The 23946-nt window shown below is 39.7% G+C and overlaps 1 protein-coding gene across 3 annotated transcripts in view; it reads left to right on the top strand.

Annotated features, from left to right (window-relative positions):
- fam189a1 (family with sequence similarity 189 member A1) overlaps positions 1-23946 on the top strand; it is a 73687-nt gene that overhangs the window by 39603 nt on the left and 10138 nt on the right. For 2 of the 3 annotated variants that reach the window (XM_020606700.1, XM_020606715.1), the window contains exons 3-4: positions 16989-17099; positions 18814-18978. In XM_020606700.1, the coding sequence (XP_020462356.1) occupies positions 16989-17099; positions 18814-18978 (276 nt within the window). The remainder of the gene's footprint in view (positions 1-16988; positions 17100-18813; positions 18979-23946) is intronic. The other variant, XM_020606707.1, reaches the window with a different exon arrangement.

Below are 23946 nucleotides of genomic sequence, written 5' to 3'. Positions count from 1 at the left end.
CATCTCGGTGACATACTGATAGCTAAAAACGTCCTGGGGATAAATCTGTGTCCAGAATAAATTTGTCCAGCACACAGTACCTGCTGTCTGCTTGTGTGCATATATGTACAGTGCTGGGAAGCAACTAGTTACTGTAATTAAATTACAAAATAAATATAATTTTAATCAGTTAGTTACTGCTGGACTTTTAATGCATTTGAGACCACCAGCTGTGTTGTGCCGAGATGGTGATGGTATACAGGGCCCTATTCATCTACTGTATTAATCCATGTTGTGGCCACTCAACTAAGTAAAGAGAAACAACAGTCCCTCATTAGTTTAAGGCAGGAAGGTCAGTCAGTCTGAAAAAGTTCAAGAACTTTGTTTCTTCAAATGCAAAGGCACTGGCTCTCATGAGGACCACCCCAGCAAAGATTGACCAAATTACATCTGCTGCAGAAGATTAGTTCATTAGAGTTACTTCAGATTAGAGCCCAATCGGTGCTTCAGAGTTCAAGTAGCAGACACCTCTTCGCTTCAAGTCTTCGGAGGAGCCTGCATGAATCCAGCTTTCATGGTTGAATATGCTTCAAAGAAACCACAGCTGAGGGAGAACAATAAGAAAAGAAAGACTTGGGTCAAGAAACAGAAGGAACTGACATTAGACTAGCAGAAATCTAGCTCCAACTGCTGTGTCTTTGTGAGACACAGAGAAGGTGAATGAATTGTATCTGCATGGTTCCCAGTGTCAAGCAGAGAGGAGGAAGTGCAATGATGTGTGGGTGCTTTGCTGATGGCATTGTTGGTGTTTTATTCTGGATTGAATGCACAATTAACCAGCGTGGGTACCACAGCATTCTGCAGTGTCACACCGTCGTGTGTGGTTTGTGCTTAGTGAGACCATCATTTATTTAATAACAGGACAATGACCCAGAGAATATACCTCCAGGCTAATATAAGGACTTTTTGACCAAGAAGTAAAGTGATGGAGTGCTGCCTTAGATGACCTGGTCTCCACAGTCACCTGACCTAAACCCAGCTGGGGTGGTTTGAGATGACCAACAAATGCGCAGCAAATGTGGGAACTCATTCCAAAATATTCTAAGTGTCTACCACATGACGCTGGTAGAGAGAAAGCTTAGAGTGCAAAGTAAAAAGTGGTTCCTTCTAGGAATCTAAAATACAAAACATTTAGCTTTTTTACACTTTTTTGCTTGATACATAATTTTTTTCTCATTTTAATTTTGTCATCTTCACTCATGTATAATAAAAACCAAAAAAACTGAGTGAAAGTGTTTTCAGAACTTTGACTGTTACTGTATATATCAAGATCGTGAGGCAGCACTTTTTTTTAGAACATTTAAATACATTGGCAAATATCTAACGATGCACACAAGTCATTAACAGTGCGTGCGCATCATAACCGTGGACTTTCCATTATGATAACATAAGTACAGCAGTGCCGGCAGGACATCAGGGAAAGGGTTTATGAGGTGCTCTCTGTAACAGCCTGTGACCCTGACAGTCCATAAATATTACTGTAGTACATGGAAAAAAATGGAGGGAGAGCAAGAGATGGCACTCTGAGTGATTGCGCCAAGGAAACAGACATGACTACGTTGGTGGAATAAAGATTTATATAAAATTTAAACTAGACAGTTTGTGGTAACATTTTTTATCATCCAATTAACGAAATGATTAAAAGACTTCAGAGCCGTATAGGCGGAGACGGAGCATCTGTACAGCTTAGTTTTGCCCTCAAATAGCTGAGTATTTTTCATACAGACCTAAATGGACAAATTAATCCCTTAATTAGGAGTGAAATTAGCCCATTAGCAGCTTCCATTCCTGGCTCTGGGGCAAGCAGGGATTTGTTGATGTTTGTGTGTGTGTGTGTGTGTGTGTGTGTGTGTGTGTGTGTGTGTGTGTGTGTGTTTTCTGAGTCTACCTCAGCTGCGAGAGGCCTAACTTATTGCTTTGGGCCCCTGGTTTATAAACCCAGAGAGAAAATACTGGACCCTCCCTTAATTCTAAATCACTTGGTTGGTTCCATGAAAGCAGGCAGTCAATATAATCTTTCATAATTTCTAGAAATATTATTCAAATAAAATAACTGTGTAACATGGTGTTTGATGTAAACGGATTAGACACAGTGTCAGGGACTTTAAAAACAATCACTGTTGTGTAGATGAACAAAGGATGCTCTCTGGTTCATACACCAACCACTGTCATGCCCTCTGATATTAAACCTTTAATTCATAAATAACAAAAAATAGAAGCAAAAGTGCAGCAAGCACTCGCAGCTTTTAGTGTGCATGTGTGAAAATGAGTTGTCAGCTACATGTAGTGCATGCAGAAGTGTGAGTATCATAGAAAGGTGACCGCTTATCTGTAGTGTTTCTGTTTTTTCTTTATATTTCTTGTACATAAAACTCATGTTCTTACTTCTATTTGAGCATTTATAAATATTTGTTCTCCTAAAATGCTAAGCCTCATGTCCACACAGTAAACTATAGAAACCAGTACCATCTGGTATGACTAACCAGCCCAACTCACTCACACACACAAACAGTTGTCAACAGTTTTCTGCCACGCGCATAAAAACAGGCAAACAAACAAGCCATTGTTTCCATATAAATCTGATAGTCTTGAATTTATTAATGTCATTATGTGTTTACCCATTGTCTGCACACAAGTTTTATATGTCAGGCTGATGAGCTGAGTTTTGCTGAGCTTCATCAAAGAATAAGATCATTACCAGACGCAGACCGAGCCTGTTTTCTGAACGACAAAGCCCCACAAATTTGTCCCCGCAGTTTGTGCTGCTGCCTACACGTATGACCACTTTAGACTTTAGTTTGAAGCCTTTTTCTGTTTTTTACAATTAGAACATTGCCACTACTCTGAAAACTCACACTTCATTCATTTTGTATCCCTTAAAATAAAATGTAAGTTGTGGCTACTTGTGTCAAAATCTGTATCTAACAACTTGAGAGTGAAACAGACTTGAAAGAGTTAAAATGAGTGAGAGCAGTTTTTTTTTTATCTGCAAGTCTTGTAGAAAGCTGAAATGAAGCCAAAACCTCCAGATTTGGTTCCAGATGTAAGAAAACCGTCTTTAAAATCCTAGTGAAATTTATGCAAACAACTAAAAACACAGCCTAAACAGAGCTTCTCATAACAGTGGCAAACATATGTTCAGATAAGAATGATAGTTTTTTGAAACACTATCTGGATGTTTTGAAGCAACCTTTAATGAACACACTGTTTGTGTGGGCATAGCTCATCAGAAGAAGAGTCCACTGAGTAAGTCAAGGGGTCGTGGCTTCACCTCAGATATGTCTGTAATAACAGCAGGACATAGAGGACTGAACACTTTAGACATGTTTAGAAGACAACAGTTGTGATTTTTATGGCTATGGACAAAACCAAGTTAACACAACATCAGTACCCCCGTTTCCTCACTTGAAGTTTTCATAGAAGCTGTTCTTTGTTGAAATCGGAAAGCTTTTAATTCCTTAAAGCTGTAGTGAATGTTGTTGTAGTGGATGTTCATTTATCTTTAACTATGGAAAGTAAACCACAGGAACATGCTTCACTTTATTCAGAAAGACCAGTTAAAGAAATGATATACTGGAGATTACAATAAGTAACAGAGACTAGCTGCACATTACATTGTGACAGCTGACTGTTAACTAACCCGTCCATCGAACAGTGAGTGTCCAGTTATAGCTCAGTAACTGTAACTACGTACAGCAGGTCTGTCAGGCTCCTCACAAGCTGAAGCAATATCTTTTCTGTTATTTATGAAATAGTAAGTCAATATTATGAGATAAGCTCACCTTTTTCTTTTCTTTTGTGAATGCAATGCACTTCTGTAAACTCCAGCCGTCCAAAGTTTATACACAGAACATGTCGCTTAGGGGCCAAAACACCTCTAGTTTCTAATGCATTGTCTTATACACACAGACTCTACACACATATTTATTATACAGGCTTTTTTCTTTGTATTGCGATCCTTCTCAGCCCCCAAAATAATATACTCCCAAATGTTCAAATGCCACTTCGGCAAAAGTAATAAAATCATACTGTAGCTGATGAGAAGTTCACTAGAGTCATTCAAACACACACAGAATGGTGCTTATGTTCTTCATTCAGCTTTTGTTAATCAGCACAAATCGACTCTTCTCTTCTCTTCCACCTGTCACTTTTGGTGCCAGTCTCTTTCTAGAGCAAGCGGTAGAACTGTATGACCCATCAGCGATTGGGTTTCAGGCACACAGAGGCATTAAAGGCAGGATCCAGCAGTACAGTATATTCCACAGCTGACTGAACAACTAGCGCTCTGCGGTCACTTGTCAGGGACTCGAGATGTAATTGTGGTTTGCACACAGTCATGCCAGCCATATTTCACGACTGAGTGAGTTGATACTGCAGCATGACCACGACCACCGCTTCACAGCCCTGGCAGGCCTGGCTCGTAGCTGCTGAAGGCTCATCCAGGACTTGGCTGCTTAGTACAGGAAACTACTGTGAACAGACTTATAACCTTTGATCTTCTAAGGAAGCACATGAATGAAATGAAGGCTTGGACAGTGTATTATGCAGCCAGTGTATCTAGTTCTATTAAAAAGTGTTAATTTACCATGGGTTTTCACAGTAAGGTAGCACTAGCATGAAACTCCAGATCAACCCACTCTCCTTCACCCAGCGCTCCCTCTCTCTGCTCCACTATGCTCTGCTATGTTCCTCCATGCTCTTCAGAGATTATGAGATTACAATAAATGAGAATGCAACAAAACTTAGTGATCCAGCAGAAATAACTGAAAATCTCTGATTGGCTACAGAGCTCGATTCTGTCAAGTAATGAAGTACCCTCCGTCTTTTCCATTACTTGGTTTTTATAAACAAACAACACACGAACAGTAACGAAGCTCTCCTCCCTCTCGCTGACGTCTATTCCCCAAAGATCCTCAATGATACATGACATCCCTCTCTATTGCATACTTCCTTGACAGATTCCACTTAAACCCTTTTACAAGCTAATATTTCTGCACTGCTGCCAGTGCTGCTCAATTAGTCTGGGTCACAGGAGGCTTCGACAGCACCTCTCTACAGTAAGACAAGTTTTGGAGCAGATTCCTACAACAAATATACTTGTAAAAACTTTCACTGTAGCTTTAATCATGATAACATGCAGTGGTTATGAGCCTCTTTCTATGCAATTAATACTGTCATCAGAAATGAGGAGAAATAGCAAACAATAACACTGCAGATAAACTAAAATTTGCTTAATTTATTGCATTGCATAAGACGATTTGATTTAACTTTGTGTCATGGATTTTTCCATGTCCAGCCAAAACAAGTTTACAAGACACCAGTAATACATCAACAGCCAGATTCTGTCCCCCCCTTATGATTTACCTCATCACTGTTAAAACAACACATCCTGTTTTTGTTTCCATGCTTTGGACACAGTGTTTGCCAACTTAAATGCACCAGTCCCATTTTCTACATTTGTGTGCATGTACAATTAAAGCGTGCGCGTCTGCATGACTGTTGTGAATGGCTGAGTCAGTGTTTGGGAGCACAAGCTACATTGTACTGCAGTTCCCACCAGTTCCCACAAGTCAGGCTCAGAGGAACAATTACTGTCAGAGTGTTGGTTTTTTTCACAAGGTAGACCCATACATAAAGGAACGCATTACACTAACGAGTGCTACTTCGGGAAGGCAGCGCAATATCATTACTGTAGCAACACTGAACGTAACTGCCTTTTCATCATCGAAAGCTGAAAACTTCAAGTGTGACTAAACATTAGAGCTGCGGTTTGTTTGTAGCTGCCATAAATAAAGGGCTCCCATGAGTAAAGTAGTTCAATAGGCCTACAAACAACCCTGAAGAAGCTAATTCTTTTGGCAAGTCAAGGTACATAGATATCAAACCAACTTCTCCTGAAATAGGAGGTGTCATTTATATCATTATAATACAGAATGTACTGTAAGTGATGAACTCACAGGATTGTCATGTTTGTCCTATGATGTCAGAATAGTTATCGCACACTCTTAACATTTCCTTGCATATGGTTTTGTTTCATGTAGTCCTTAATATATGTATTTGGCCTGCACATTGTGTGTGATGGAAATCCAAGCATCACATACCAGCTCTGGAACTTGAACTTAATGATTATTTTTGGGGCTATTATTGTCTTCTGTTATGACACAGTTATGTCCTGTTAAGTAAACTGTCTTTGTATGAACGCTGAATGAATGCCACTTTGTTCAGTTGCTTAACTTATTGCTGTCTGGTGAAAACCATGCATCTACATATTTTGTATTTTTATCGCGCTTTAGTTTTCAGAACAGAAAAAACACTAAATACTACTTAATGGGTTGAGAAAATCACCCTGTGTTAAGATGGTAAAATTCTCTTAAACCCTTCAATTATTTATAACGTGTGTTGTAATGTTACTTTAAAAAGGCTTTTATGAAAAGTTGACATTTTGGAGATACTGTACATGGTTTAATAAAAGCTCAATTAAAGGGCAGTCTGCATCCAAACCCATATAACAATGTAAACATGCTTTATCCAAGTGATGATCTAATTGTGACAGACTAAAGGCAAGCAACACATTTTTTATTACATTTTTCTTTTTATTACATTTTTATAATAGCTTTTCTGATAGTATTCAGTGGGTTTTACTGTGTTGCATCAATATATCTCTTTTAATTCAAACTGGCTTCAAATCATAACCGGAATGTGCAGCATTTCAGGGGAACATTTTGGTGCATGAAAAAGGTTCACATGCCTCCGCTGCTGCCTGCTACTCTGTGTAGTTAAGGGGCTGGCAAGAGACTCTTTTGTTGCTCCAGGCTCCATGTTTTTTTATCATAACTGTATGTGCACCTGTAGACTCACAAATGCACAACACATGCAGGCTTGAGACAGACACCAAGAGACACACCACTAAAACTCACAGTCACATGCCACACACATCCTAATTTCAGATCAACCTCTGTGTTTGCATTTGTGTGTGCGTCTTCTGTCTCCCGCTTCCTTAGAGGCCTGTTATTCTCTGATTTGACCCAGATGGAGAGGATTTAATGTGAGATGTACCCTACTGCCAGTTGAGATGGGACCCACAGGACCACCTTTTCAGGAGCTGCTAAAGGAAAAGTGAGAGACAAGAAGTGGTGTGTCTGTCGGACAGACAGATGGCTGAAAATACAAATGCATACATTTGCAAATAAATATATGAGCTGAAGAACAGTGAAGAAGTTGATGCTTTGGTGTGGAGAATTAATGCACAAAGAACAGATCTGCAGGGAACATTGCATTACTTCAAACAGAAGAAAGTATGCAAAAATAGCTTTGGGATGGGATTATTCCCATTCACATTTTCTCTGTAGGTTTCCTGGTTATATTTTCATTTTTGCTCCTTTGTTATTCTTTAGAGCTGGCAGGGGGGTGTAAGTACAGAAGCCTACTTAGCCTGTTGCTCTATATTATGAAATGTTATCTTTTGTACTTACAGAGATGTGCACACACACGGGGAAATGCTCAACCAATCAACAAGTTCTAATAACCTTTCACTTTTAACACTCCTGTAGATTGGAGCCTGCTTCTTTAATTTAAGGAACACGGGTCAACTGAATTAAAAAAACATAAAAAGAGCTATTCATCATGCTCACCTCCCCTCACATAAAACTCCTATTTCAGGCAAGTTTCACCAGCAAGCTCCTGTAGAACTGTTTCAGGCAATTCTATTTATTGTCACATTTTAAATATTTTAGGAAAAATAAACGGTAACATATGAGGAAAAAAAATTATACCAAGATACTGTGACACTGCTGTGATGTGACTGCAAGTACAAGAACAAGGGCAGCGCTAGAAGCCTTGGGTTTGTTTTGATAAATCTTTTTGGTGCTCAGCCAAGACAAACTATTTCCCCGTTGCTTGGCAACATGCTTTTGCATCCTTCCAGCATCCTTTGTTAAATCTTAGTTAATTTTGGTTCAGCATGGATGTTTAGCTAAATGTGAGTTTATCTAATTCTTGCAGAATTGTTTGTAACAGAAATGTTAAACGTTCCAATGAAATGCCACCTTGCAGATTGAAATAGACCATTGTGTTTGTTTCTTTGTTGCAGTGAAAGTGGTTTAGTGAGTGCCATTGCTATGAATTTGGTTAATTAAGTATAACAAACCAAATAGACCTAACTCAAGTATTGAGGGGCACATACTGTTTTGTGATTGGAAGCTCTTACAAAGGGTCTCCAGTCTAATCACAATACAGAATCAGCTTTATAATTAGCTATAAACATCAGCTGTTAGTGTGAGCCGGGTTAACCTGCTGCACAGAGCTGAAGTGTAGTGCTCAGCGACACTTAAGCAGAGTGGATGTCTGCCAGCATAGAAGATGCACCCCAAGTACTTCTGTTACAGAGTGGCCTCTCTAAAGCTGCCTCACCGTCAGCTTGAATACAGGGTGAGCGATGATTGTTTATACACCAGGCTGTACAAAATGGTCGTGTGTGTGTTCCTTCTGGTCACCTCTGGTCACTTAGCATTAACACTCTCTGAGGAGCAGTCTTCCACTGCTCCTGTATATCTGCAAGATTACATTCAAATGCTAAATAGGTGGTTTGTTTCCCACATAGATAAATATCTTTCCCATGCAATGACCTTACAGGAAATTAATTGAATATCAATACAAAAGAAACCTATATCGGATGTGATTTGCTTACAATGTGAAGAAAACAGACGTTCCACTCTGCTGTTTCCCACACAGATTAAAATAAGTCTCCCTTGAGGCAGTTTGGGAAGCTTTTTAAATCCTCCTCCTTTTTTCTCTTGATTTCTCTCATTTTCATTGTTATCACATTGACTCTCTCATCATATTATACACACACAACTACGGTAACCCTCTTTGGACCTTTATTTCTATTTTCCACACATTCTTATTAGGTGTAAAATGGCAGGAAGTGGCGGGACTGGACAAAGGGATGGGCCGAGAGTGAGAAAAAGCTGACGCAGAGTGGAAAACAGCATGGTTTGGTTGGCTGGATGAATGGGGACCTTTCTGCTCAAGATAACGCCTGATGAATGATGTACTCCCCTGAGGCCCTGAGAGGCAGGAAGTGTGGCTTCATATTAATTAGAATATGAATTAGATAGAGCTCCTTATCTGATGGCTCATAGGAGCAAGAGCAGCATGATCCAGGCAGGAACAGCACAGGTTTCAGCAGATAGTCAGAGCTCAGGTCATGTTGCTCTCCTTCAGTCATTTTGGCCATTTTCAGCCTAAAAAGCTAATTATGTGTTGGATACTGTTTAACACCTTTGATTATTTCTTTATAATACTTTCTACAGCATACAAATACAGTTTCAACATATGCAAAAATGCAGCAGAAACAGCATTGCCTAAGTACAGGACTAATATCTCACTGTGATCCCCACAAACAAAACTGACTTTTAATGAAAGACTTTTAATGATTGACATAATTGAAAAAAAACTGTTCAAGACACACAGGGCAGTGTTGTAGTCAAGTCACTAATCCTCAAGTCTGAGTCAAGTCTCGTCCCCGGCATTTGAGTCCGAGTCACCAAAGAATAGTCCAAGTCAAGTCCCTGTTACCCGAGTCTGAGTCATCAAGATCTACATTAAACACAACTGACACAGCTCTCACCACTTAAAAGGAGTTTACGTTGTAGTCAAGTCACTAATCCTCAAGTCTGAGTCAAGTCTCGTCCCCGGCATTTGAGTCCGAGTCACCAAAGAATAGTCCAAGTCAAGTCCCTGTTACCCAAGTCTGAGTCATCAAGATCTACATTAAACACAACTGGCACAGCTCTCACCACTTAAAGGAGTTTACTCACTGTGTGTGACACAGTAACCAAACTAATGTGCTCATAAGCGAATACACACATTACTTAGACGTGAACTGTGATTTTTTTTTTACTATTTTGAACACTGAATATGCATCAAACACACTGCCTATCAGAAATAAAAATCACTTAGAGAAAGGTGGAGTTAACATTTTGATGAGGTGTGCCAGATACAGCATAGTATGTCAATATCCAATTCCAAATTATTATGGCCTATTACAAAAATGTCCTCATCTCCAACTTCTGAATGCGAATGCAGTCGATACTCGATTCCGAGTCAGCAGTGCTCAAGTCCAAGTCGAGTCATGAAAATTGGGACTTGAATCTAACTCAAGAACTAAAAGAGTGACACAGGCTGTCTCACGGGTCTCTGAACTTTACATGAACACTTAGCGATACTAGAAAATGTATTTGCAAGGTGAAATACTGAAAGCTAAGGAGTACCACAAGATACTGTATGGCAGGCAACTACACTGGTACTGCAGCTGTTGACACAGTTTGGCTCTGGTGCCTGTTTAAAGTGTGTATCAACAGGACTAGTGTCTCCTGCCATGCTAGTGGATCTGTGATGCTGACATGCTGATGTTAAGCAGGTTTAATGCTTACAATGTGCATCAATTTAATATATTTCCTATGATCTCACAGATTGTTTACACCTACATACTACAATCTGTACTGGCTTCTGTGTAATGTAATGGATTTTACATCACATTACTTACTTATGGTCATAATTGTCTTTCATTGCACCACTACAAGCAAGCAGTATCTCCTACAAAGCCTCTACTGTACTTCTGTGTGGTGTGAGTGTCTGCTGGGACCTGGTTCATTATAGGCCTGTCCTATTACAGCGGCACTCCCACCAGGAGCCCAGGAGGAGAGCAGAGAAGGCAGAGCCTCCTTGTTTTAGCTCTTTAGAGGTCAGTAGTTGATTAAAATGTTGAGAAGTGGAAGTTAATCAGCAACTGACCCTCAGGGTGACACCGTCTTTCACGGTCCGTTTTAATCAATAAGTCTGAGCGCTGGCAGAGGGCTGAATTCTTCTGCACCCTTGCTTCCATTAGATGCCCAAGTACTCCTGTCTGATTACCTGTTACCTCTCCTCTCCTCATGTGGACAGAGGGAGGCTTTACTTGAAGTGTGACTGCACATTATTTAAAAGTCAGAGGACTAAATTCAAGTACTACAACATGTACAGTAAGATGTAGTTTAACGTGCCTGGAGTCCAGGCTTCATGTCCCAGCTGCCAATAAAAGGTGCTGGACTGCAACTTCCACATGTTATCTCTAACCACAGGAACTAACCCATCACATCCTGGGGAGATAAAGTCTGATGTGCTGTCAGCATGACTACACATCAGAGCCTATAAACTCAAAAGGCAAGGTGTGTGTGTTTTTCAGCAACTAAAAAGAAAAAAATCCCAAATCACATCATGTTCTTAAGTTCTTAAGCTACTGTATTTTGAATGCATGTATGTCTGACAAGTTTATGGTGACCTATGACTTCTTATAGCTGATAGTGTACCAAGGTCCACAATCTTACTTTCATTATTAGACTGTGAAAACATTTAGGGTGACTTAATCTTCTCTTCCATATTCCTAGTGTCCTATTTACCAGGAAATGCTGCCAACTTAAAGTCCTACTTCTTCTGAACTTCATGTGATTCTTCTCCCTTACTGTACTCAGAATACATACTTTTCTATGCTTTGTTCAAGTGTGCTTGAATTTTAGGTTAATTTTCTTTTCCACTCAATACTAAAACCTCAGATATCTGTCTGTTTTTTCCAGGTTAGAGTTATGGGTTCTGTAAATGTAAGTGTGTCCTGGAATCCCTAAACTCTTACAGCATCTGCACATGAATGAGGGGTTAAAGCGATGTGCTGAAGCTGTTCCCCAGCGGGATTAGGGGTCTGTGGAAGTCGTTATGTCTGGTTTAGTGAGGTGTCCCCTGGGTTCTGCTGCTGAGAGTTAGTATCAACACCTCCACTGTTTATTTGGACCGGTATTGAACTCTGGGTCACTCAGCTCCTATCACAACTAATCCCAGTGATGAAATCTGAACACACGCACACATCCACCCCCACACACACTTTCATATATAAATATACACCTCAGCCCATGGTGAGAGGTAGGAGCCTAAAGGTAGGGAGACTGACTTCATTTAGCAGCGGGAACCAGTGAGAACCAGCTGTTGCAGCCCTGGGTTTTCTTTTTCTTTTGTGTTTGTAAGGTCAGATAAAGGGCCACCAGAAGAAATGCACAGTTTTTTTTACTGATGTAGCTTGACCCCAAGGTTATGTGTATTTTAACATATTTCTGTTACTTTTAGTAGTACAACAGTTTACCAGATCTGCAGCTTGCTCTCAAACTGGTTTTTGTTTGCAGATGATTGAAAGCACTGCAGGGGCTTGAGCATTGATAATACAGAGTCAGAAGGAAACTGAATCGCAGGGTATGTGGTCTGCTGAGCAGGAGGAAAAACAAAACAACATTGCTTCCATCTCTCGTGGCTCAGGGATAATTGAAAATAAATAACACTGTGTCGCAGTGCTGCTGCAGGCTAAATTCTGTACTAATTTGTGCTGCAGTCAGAGGATGCTAACAGTTTTTCAGATTCTCCTTTTATACAACTCCCATCTGATCAAAACTGTCCAATATTTTGTTACTTTGCACTGAGACATCTCCAAAGGATTAAAGCCAGCCACGTAGAGATCATGAAGATTTTACAATGAGGCCTTTTTAAATGTTGTTGGATGCAAGAACCATCTGGGAACTCTACATTATGAGCTCATCTACATGTTAGTATTATCTGTTGCTGTGAATGTTTGGTCCTAAAGGGTCTATGTTGAGCTGATTTTGTTCAACACTTTCACTTATAGTGTTGCTCTGACACTAGGAACAAAAACAGCAGGAGTCAAGTTGAGTAGGGCTGCAATAACCAATTATTTCATTATTGATTAATCTGTCATTTATTTTCTAGATTCACTGTAATCTATATATTCATAGGTTAATACACTGAGTGCCTTTTTATTTGTAGGAACATAGCTTTGTTTATCATGTACAAACAATCTGAGGGTGCCAATTAAAATAGCTGAGGTGGGGTTTTCACCCAGAATCTCAATGCTTGTAGACGGCATGTTTTCAATATATATCAGAATTAAATGTGCAAACAGTGACGGAGCCTAAATAGTTTCCTAAGACACTGTACAGTATAGTATATACTCCATGGCCCAATCCCAGTGTCCTCCCTATGGTGTGAAGCCCTAAAAGACTTTAGTGACGTCACCTCTAAGTGATTGAGTGCAAGAGTCTGCAGCACTTTGTGACTTAGGCTATCACATCACCATGACAAAGCCAAAACAGCACCATGGCTCTAACTATTGTGGATTTAGAGCTTTTTATTTTACATTTTTCATTCACCTTGCGACAAAGACACTTCGGGGAACGATTGGCTGATTTGAACTCGATCCGGGCTCTTGCATTAAAGAGTGGACGAGGGGCGATTGTCAATTACCTAATCAATTTAATATACGTTTTTGTCAAAATGGAATCATTAAGCAAAAACAAAATAAGCAGCTGATGAGTGAAATAGGTGCATAATATGGGAGGTTTATGTTTAAGTTGCAGTGTTTAGCAGATGCTTTTGTCCAAAGCAACATACAGAAACATTAGAATGACATCAGTTAACGTGAGAATGGTTGTTTACTCTTCATCTTCTTTATTTTTGTTATTTCTGTTTTATTAGCATTTGTATTCTTGTTTTTATATTTCCATCCCTCCCTGGATACGCTAATCCCGTGTTCCACGTCACAAGTCTATAAACTGTGAATTCACTACTTAAAATACTGATTAAATTCTGTTGATATAACAACAAATTTTCTATTAAATATTTTTATATTCCTTATTAGGTGGCTTCGACTGAAACAGTGAAAGGTCTGTTGGCGTTTGCTGCTGCAGCAGTACAGTTTCCCACAGAGATGTTCTGTCCTATCTTATTTTTTACTTGTGTGTGTGTGTTGAGTTTGTTGGTGGTGGTGGCACTACAGCCAGATAGGGAGCTTTAGAACAGAAAGATGAGATGTGTTTGAATTACAGGCCTGCAAGCATCTATTTTTGCCTTGGACCTGTTAATGTCTGTGTTTAGACAGTTGAAGGCAAACAGTTTGAGTCCATTGAAAAGTTTTGAACATTTCTGGCAGCCAGATACTGCTGTTGTGTTCATTAAAAATAAAGTTACAGCACATACCCAATTATCATTTCTTTAATCTGTACAAAAACCGAAATGTAAAAACGTCCATTCACCTACTGACTGTAGCCTAATATTTAATAGATAACGTCACCTTTGTCATCTCACTCTCCACCAGAGAGTCAATAAGCATAAAGTCAAACCTTTACTTTAAAGACGTCCTGTGGAGCTTTTTTTTTTTTTTTTTTTTGGTTAAGTGACTCATTGAGATATTTAACAAATATCGAATGTAAGTCTTTCCTAACAAAATGCTGTGTAAAACCACTGGCCACCTGTGTGTTTGTGTGCATGCATGAGAACAGACAAAACAGGGACCTACTAATAAAAATATTGGCCCATAGCTCAAGTAGTGGTCAAAAACTGCCCAGGGTATATTTGAGATTATAACCCTGCACCTCCTCTCCAGTGCACACAAGAACAAAACTCACCAGTCTAACTTTTTTTAACCGCATATGGTCCATCATCCTAAACACTGCCTCTTTTCTCTGTAGTTGGAAGAACTACTGTAGCTGGAGGAAGAACAGGAAGAGGCAAAGCTAAAGTGAAATTATTTTTATGCCAGTTGGAGTTATGAAGAATTATACTGACACACCTGAACCCTGGGTCTCATATTGTAATCTGAACGGAGATGAATGGTGATTGTATTGTGGTGTATTGTCCTCCACAGTGAGTGCTAAACAATGTGATGATGACATCCAGCGTAAATCTGCCGCAGCTGCTACAATAACCTGGGCGGCGTGTGTGTGGCCTTTTGTGTGTGTTTGCCTTTTTGGCATGCAGAGGGCAGCGCAGCAGTAATTAATGACTAGCTGCTAAATAGTGATCCTAGATGATAATGAGAAGGCATTGGTGTGGGCCCGGGCGTGACAATCCACTCAGCAGAGAGAAAGCATGGTGCACAGGTGACACTCAGGTCACACAGGCCTGGAGGGGACAAATCAAAAGGATTTATTAGTGTGGAACTTCTTCGCCATTGTTGTATGAAAACATTATTTGGACAATGTGATTCCAAGCCAATATGGCAGCGCCTTTGTTGTTACACAGTTGTAGGCTTTTTATTGTAGCTGTAAATGACAAAAGAGATAATTGTAAGATCTCATACTAGTTGGAAAAAGTAGTTATCCAAATGCACACAACCAAAAATAAAATATCTTTTAAAAGTGGTATGATATTACGGCAGCAACAGTCAATGGAGAAATGTTTTCTCCTCAGCTGGAATTGCAGCAGGTTATTATTTGAGACACAGATGTGTCTTTGACTGGCAACAAGCCCAACCCAGAGACATTTCATTAAAATACAACTTAAGACCTATGTGTCGCTGGTTTGTGCATCATTCTCGTGATAGTTACCATTTTGTATATTTTGGTTTACAGTACGTTTAGTATTCCTCAGGCTGAGCAGGTCAAATCCACAGAAATACTGATGGCACAAAATGAATATATTCAATGAGAGTAAATGCTCTTGTTTTATGGATATGTGTTTATTTATTTTAAAATGTTGTGTAGGACAAAACGTTTGTCAGGGCCAAACTGTGTCACGTGAGCTGCAGTTTTGGCTGTATGTGATCATTGCAGAGCTCCGGGCTGTTCCTGAGAAATACATTTTATTCTAATGCAGATGAACACGCAGAGAACCACACAGCTGATAGCAAATTCAAATGAAATGCTAATTAATCAGATCTGATCACCATCACCACTAATGCACCATGGGACAGACTTGTTCTATGTGTCTCTACTTCTCCAGATCTCTGTCTTTTTGTGTTCCCATTTCTTTCTTTTTATTTTGTGTGTGTGTGTGTGTTTCATTTGCTTTCATTTACTTTGCTGTTGCATTTTCTTTGTTATTTTTTGCTTGTCTGATCTTCCTCTTTGCCACCCAAAGTGCTGCTCAGACTTGTCCATCAGTCTTTCAATCTTTCAATTTTCTGCCATGGTGAAAAGCACTTAAACTTATCGTTCCATCTGTTTATTACATGCCACGTCCAGTTCCTTCCCTATACTCCACCCCCTTGCCCTGCTCTCCTCTCCATCTGTGTATCTTCTCAACAACCTTTATATCTGTCAAACTCCTTCTGCTAGTGCCCTTTGTCCTTCATCAACATTATTTCATTATTTTCTAACATTCTGTAAAAGCAAACTTTGAGAATAGGCGTGTAATGTTTTTTTAATTATATTGTCCAGTTAGGAGCGCTGCTGCAGTTGCAATGCTTCCATAAAACCAAGAGTTATGGAGCTCATTCATGAAACTCTGGTGCCTCATTTGTAGTTTCCCAAACTGAGAGGGCTGGTTGTATGTTGTCCATCCTGACCTGTAATTAAAAGTACCAGAAATGGTAGCCATATTTCTGCTAACAGGATTGCTATCCCTGAAGCTGTCAGCTAGGAAGTAAAAAGAAGCCTACACACTGAGGAAAAGGGGCCCCAGGGGACACTTGGTGAGAAAGTACATTAGACCTATCAGCTTGGAGATTTGAGAAAAAATAGCTCCACTGAGAAGGGTGTATATAAGTTTATCCTGACTGGAAGACACTGGCTGCTGCACAACTTTTCACAAGTAAAGCAAGTTAAGGAGTTCACTGTGGATTGAGAATTTCCATCCATTAATAACTTGTTATGTCTGTCACTGAGGAAAAAGCTTTTCTCTAACGACGCTTTCTCACCTTCAGACTCCAGAGGTCTGAGGAGAAACAGGTTATTGATTTTGCGTGACATCAGTGCTTATCTCCTTTTTTGGGGATCTGTTGAAATCCCTGTGAATGACAATTGATTAGCAAAAAGTATTTGTGGCTCTGGTGTTACAGCTGAGAAAGATGTAAGTACTGCTAGTAGGCAGCAGCATTTGATGTTGTCTTTCTCTTTGTCTTCCCTTCTCTCTCACAGATCACATTCTTCATGCTACTGTCAGCCGTGTGTGTGATGCTCAACCTGGCGGGCTCCATCCTCTCCTGCCAGAATGCTCAGCTGGTCAACTCTCTGGAAGACTGTCAGCTGGTGAGACCAGGGGTGGAGTGGGAATAAAAATCAGCCTGGGACTGGCCCACCAAAACCCATCTGGAGACACACCATCAAACACACACAACAAAACAATAAAGTAGCTGCAGTCTCAGAAATGACCATAAAACTGGTCATAAAACACATCAGAACCTGAAAGATGCCACTTGGAAGTGCAAGACGTGTTGAATTTTGTTGTTGTAGTCAGCAGTGAGTGATAGGCATGAGTCTACATTTACATGATTGTTAGGCTGAGAAGCAGTACTCCTGTTCTGAAAAGGCTGCAGAAGTGAGTCACATTCACCAAAGTGAATGTAGCGCTTTGTCTGCTCGTGACTAATGGCTCGTGATGATCACGCCCATCTTTGCCAGAGATGGCTTAAAATACAGATAAACAGCTTTGAAAGAGTACTCTGGTAATTTGTTATTACACTCCCACAAAATTGGAAGACTCAAAAAAGACAATTTAGAATTGTACACAAAAAACAAAGCAACCAAGATATTGTGACAATACACATAGATTTACACATACATTAAAGGTGCCATATTACACTCAGAAGTGTTTGTTTGACAACAACAGCTTGACAAACAGCTTCAGAAACTGCCTTAATCCAAATATTTCCAGTGCCATTAGAATTGTTTGAGATTTGCTTCATAATGAATGGCATCCTTTCACGTCACCAGTTTGAATTTGTATGTGTAAACATGGCATTAGTTCCACCTGTGAGATGGCTTGACAAACAGCTTCAGAAACTGCCTCAATCCAAATATTTCCAGTGTCATAATTGGGATTGCCGGCCGGGATTGGCTCCAACCGCCCTTGTAAATACTGCTGCAACATAGTGCAGCAGGTTAATATTCTTGTCATAGAACTTCTATCATGAATGTTCTAAGCACAAAAGTTCACGCACTTGCATCAGAGCTTTTGACCAAATCTCAGAGGTTTTCACTTGGTGAATTTATCTTTTACAGAATTGAAATGTTTTCCAACCAGATGCTCTATGCCCTGATGTTTTAAACATCACTGATAACACTGTAGAAAGCAGCAGGATTTTTCTGATTGCAGTTGGAGATGTACACAAAACACCCCAGTCTTCACATTATTTAAGCTGAATTTATAGTAGCAGGGGTTCCTGACATTAAGAAGTATGAAGAAGCTCTTCGTGATTCATCCAGCATCCAACTTACTAACCCCATCACTTCCACATTAGAAGCACCTTTTCTCCCTATGCAAGTGAGACCAATTGAGTAGACCGACTTCATTGCTTTATGTGGTTCCCCAGAGACCCTCCCCAAGTCGTGACTGAAATATGAACATTCCTAATCTCCTTTCCCCAGTGTAATTAACCCATTCTTGTTGGGTTCATGTCCTGCTTTATTTCAATCTGGGACACAGAGCAGAGGTATGCTTTACCTCGATCCTTCTCTTGGGTAGCTCCTCATATTTCACTGTCTTTGTCTTGTTGTACACATTTGATGTGTAGCTGCAACCCAATCACAATGTTCTGTTGCTTATATAGATTATGTTGCATTTTTTGACTATATACCTTAATTAAAATTATATAGTTGGGAGTAACTATCCTGCACAAACTTATATTTCAGGACAAAGTGAACACCAAGCCCAGGTCTGATTTGTGTGTGTGTCTGTGTGTGTTTGTTTGTGTGTGTGGGTGTGTCTGCATGTGTCTTCGTGTATGTGGCGTGCATGCATGAGTGTGGATGTATGTTCCCCCCATCTCCCCCCCAGCTTAAGTTTGACAGCGATGGAGTGTGTGTATGCTGTGGGCTACAGCAGCAGAGTTCAAGCTGCAACAACCTGGGAGAGACACTGAAACTGAATCCACTGAGGGACTGCAACACCATACGCCTACGCCTCAAGGTGAGCGGGAGCCAGCATGTGTTTGTACTGTATAGTGCTTTCAGTCAGTCCACTCACCTCATTGGTCCAGACTGAACTGTCACAGCAAAGTAGACAAATTAAATGGCTTGCCATGAAATTTCATCTATAATCCTTAGAAGAAGGATTCTACTGACTTGAGTGAACCTTGACTTTCCACTAGTACCACGCTCAAGTTGACTTGTGTTTCTAGTGAAGTACCTCAGTAAGTGTTGGGTAGATTGAGATGAGAATAGCCAAATGACATAAGATACAAAATAATACAAGTGATACATTTCAGATGAATTGGGCAAGAAGTAGAGAATGGCAACTGCATTTGTCTTACTCCAAGAGGTAGACCTCTTAGTATGCAGAGTGCATCCAGCCTGGGCTGGCTGTAGTTTGCAAGTGCATGATCTCTGTAGATTATCTTGACTCAAAGTGTCCTCAGGAATGATATGCAGAATGTGCTACTGGGACTTTATTGGATAATGACAATCATGTCCATTCAATTTATGTCCTTGATTGATAATAAAACATTGATAACCAAATAAAAGCCTTACTAGTATGAAGCATGCTTAAGGAAATGGGAAAGATCAAGCATGTTTGTCATTGTGACCGTAGCTCATTAAAAGAGATATTACAATTGGTGCTATAAACCTTTATTAAGTGTATGTAGTCAAATGTGTTGACTTATGTCTAAGAGGAGCTGTCATGCTCGACTCCCAGAGTTTGCGACCATGATGATCCTAATGAATCAATGAATAGAAAAGAAGTACAGTACTAAAGTATCACAGCAGGTAAACAATGGGACCACAGTTGTTTGCTTATTCACAGCTCTTCTACATCTAAAGGTTTTGTTCATCAACAGTGATCATTTCTAGCCATGCTTCTGCAGAATTGTTGCATTCACCCTTTACCTACTAAATTTCCCTATCTTACACTGCCTGAGGCTGTAGATCATCAGTGGGAGGGAGTCTTTAGATAATTTGTGATTTCCTGTAAGAGGATACATGTGTAACCTCGCTGTGTAACTCACCAAACTGATTGGCTTTGGGCAAGGTATCTTCTAAAGGTTAAATATTTGGTAGGCCAAGCGTGTTAAGCAGTTTCTGTAGAGGTGTTATTACCTTTCTTTGCCTTGTAGGGTTTATTTGTCATTCTGTGCATTATGGTCACAAGGGAAATCAAAGAAATGTACTGTCTCACATCTGTATAGCAGATGCATTGCCATAACAAAAATGAAGCTCAGATGAAGCCATCAATTTTTTTTTGTTTTGTTTACTAGATGCTTGCAGTTAATTTTGTGGTCTCCAACTATGCTGTAAGACAGTTGTTTGGGAAAATACATTTACTGTAAAAAAAATCCACCAGATTTTGTCTGCCTTGCTATTTGTTGACTTTTTTGTTAAATGTAGTTTTTGTGAAGTGTTTGACCACATTTGCCCCAAATCAGCTGTTTTGCTGAATTGATGAGAAAAAAAAAAAGAAACTCTTACTGTCATCATCTTACACAAGTAAGACCACATACTGAGAGCGTTTACCTACAGCAAATCAGTTTACCTGCTTTGAATGTAATCATGCCATTCAATGGCCATTATCAGTTGTTATCCAGAGCACAGGCATGGGTTACTAGGGCCACTGTCTCAGTATGGATCCTGACCAAATAATAAAACTTTAGTCAGAGTCACAGTGAAAGACATGAAAATGTCCAGCTGGTGTCTTTCGTTAATGTCTGTGCAAGATTCTTTTGAGTGAAAAAACAGACTGCTGACTTGTTTTTGTTTGTTTGTTGAAAATATTATATTTGTAAAATGGAACCAGTTCCATTTTTTCAGGATTAAAATCCTAGATTTATGTCCATCTCCATCTTTGTCCCTTGTGTTTAGCATTAGGAATCGATGGTATATTTCCTCTCATGCAGCTCGGGATCAGTTTTTAACATAAGACATGAGGTGACATGAGGTTCAACAATCTGCCTTTGTCAGCACTATTAGTAGTCAATGTCGAGGGGTGTGCCAAAGGACAGTTAGACAGATTAAGCTGTACTTGAGTTGAAGGTCATTAATAGCCTTCTGTAATAGCTTTTAGGCTAAAATCCAGAAGAAAAAAAATCTGTATTTCTTTTGATTAGGACATTTCCACATAAGCTGTTATCCTCTACAGTATCTGCCTGTGTAGGAGGTCAATCAGGTTCACGTGCACTCCAGAGCAAAAGCTTTCTACTTCCTGTACTACCACAGGAATATGCCCCTATATCTGAAATGATTTTGTGTAGAGTCAAGACTCTATAGTCATGAGAAAAGCTTGTCCTTTACTTCGTAGTCCATGCATTTAGAATTGTATCAGGAAGTGGAATCACAGTGCTACAACAAAGGCTGCTTCCCATCATTGGTGGTGAGAATGGTATTGCCAACAGCCTGGACTGATCTCCTGAAACTGCTGAAGGGATTCTTGAGGGACGTTCTGGATTTTCTGTTTGATGCTATAATGAGCAGCTTGGCTATGCCAAAGAACACTGAGATCAGTACTGACCTGCACTAAGACTATCAAACCAGGGTGCTGCCCTTTCTTCACCAGCTGCACTTTGAGGTGGTAGCAGAGATATGTGTGTACTTTGTCTCTGGTCAAGAACTTTACACTTTAAGAAACAACAAACAACAGTATCAATGATGTGAAAAGCCAGATGGGGCCCAGAGTCTGCCGTTATGATGATGTGGTCAGACAGAGCCGCAGATGCTACTCTTGCATGGAGTTAGAAATTGTATAATAACAAGGTTAAAGGTCATGATAAATGTGTCATTTGGAGTAAATAGAGTAAAACAGTGATATGAACCTTTATTGCCACTTGGAAGTCCTACATCACTTAGCTCTGTTCCACATAGAACTTGAGAAGTTATTTACTTCCCTTACTCTGCCAACATAAAAACATTTAAACCATGTGAACTACTGTAATTCTTACAACACTAAAAGCAGTTGCCATCTCCTTTCATCAGTTCTGTTTAATGACTAGTTGTGAATATTCTATGTTTGAAATGTTAGACAGACTTTTACTTCATCCACAAGTCCTCCAGACTTTGCTCTACGTAAAACATGTTCCAATAAAAAAAAACTGCTGCTTCCAACTGGCATTGTCTCCGTGTTAACTTCCAGCTCACACAAACTCGATCTTTGGCAACTGGATGCTGGATATCAAACATGTTTGAAAAGCAGTTGCAGGGTTGCCAAATCTGAACACTTTGTCTGCCAACTTGATCCATTTAACATCAAATACTTTAAAGGGAAGGGAAGTGAGTCATGGGAAATTATTAAAACCTCTATTAAAAAAGTTAATGTACCTGTGCTCAGAAAACAAAATACTACCTCGCAGATCTCAGCAGGGGAGGCAGCTGTTCTCTTTGCAAATCATCAGAAGTCTAATACAAGTGGATAATTATGTACCGCCTGAGTCTGGTGAATAGCCTGTGCAACAGGCTGGAAATCATTTTGTCTGGTAACTGGGCAGCTTCATTCATGAGGCTGTGCCTTCAAAAAAAATGTATTGAGATTTTAATGCTATTAATAATGGCAATGACAGCCTTTATTTATCATGCTGAATGTACCTATTAGGTGTAGGATTGGATGTTGGCAATGATCTCCCAATTTGATTTTCATTCACAAAGTCTAGAGCCAACTCATTTTGATTTGATGCATTTGATTTGATCCTTCTACATTCAACAAATGAACAACAGTGTTATCTCCCTTTTGAGCATTTTAACATGGAAGTCTATGGGGATTGATTTCCTTTTGGAGCCAGCCTCAAGTAGCCATTCGAGGAACTTCAGATTTTGGCACCTACGCATTTTACTTCATTTCTTAACCTCAAAGGTTGCTGCTTGGTTTGCACAGACTGTAAACGTGACTTCCATGGCTTCATATCATGTAGTCAGAGATATATCTACAGCAAAAACAAAGACAATAGATTAGTATGCAGGGTCTTTTTTTAGTCTGTCTACTATAGATGCGATTGGCTATGAGATGGCCACATCTGTCCACCCTGAGTCATGACATTTTATCATTTTACACATCATGCAGCCCTAAATAAATGACTTACAAGAAGTAACCATTTCACATAATATTTAGGACAGATGTACCTGCTTCCTTAAAAAAAACCCAAACGCAGAGATTGATCTCTGTGATTTAAGAGTCAAATACTGGATCATTCAAATAAAAAGTGTGATTCAGTGGAATTGTGATTGTCTTATCCAGCCTGTGTTAGTGAACAGTAAGTCTGTGGTCGTAAATGTAACAGCTGAAGGATTTCTGGTGATTTCATTCACTTCCTCTCACTTTTCTGAGATACTTAAAGGCAAAGTCAAAGTTTCTGTCACACATGCACTCTTATTTCTAGCTTCTTTCTATTCCCCTCCCCTCTCATCTTTTACAGTCTTACAGCATTTGATAACAAAAGTCCTGATAATGGTGATAGTGAAGTGAATGTATTGTTTCAAATGAACTGTGTGAAGTTTATAAAAAGGAAGAAGAGTGTGACTTTGGTGATGGTGTTGAAACATCTTAGAGAACTGCAGAATACAGACCTAATTAAGTGAGATTTAGTTAGCAGCTAACTGCAAACTGAACCGTCCTTTCTCCTCTCATTCTGTGTGCCAGATCGCGGCTATTTCCAGAGTCAATTTCCAGCCAGGTGGTATTACTGTTCCTGTACTCTTCTTTGGCAAATTAATTCACATAGTACAATTATTATAGGTGCCATTTGTTAACTAGATATGGTCTAAACATGGAGCCACTTAAAGATAAGTATTTTGTACCTTTTTGATGATTTGCACAAACAGCAATATAATAGCGCAGTCATAAGTCTTTGCTCTGATTCTAAGTGCTAGGCTAGTATTTCACCAGCATGCACATTTATTTTTGCTGACAGATTCAGTACTCATTTGTCTCCTTGCTGTTCACTGCATTGCCAGTGTTAAT

The sequence above is a fragment of the Monopterus albus genome, unplaced genomic scaffold, assembly GCF_001952655.1.
Source record: "Monopterus albus unplaced genomic scaffold, M_albus_1.0 scaffold4.1, whole genome shotgun sequence".
NCBI lineage: Eukaryota > Metazoa > Chordata > Actinopteri > Synbranchiformes > Synbranchidae > Monopterus > Monopterus albus.
This window is presented reverse-complemented; position numbering and strand designations above follow the sequence as displayed.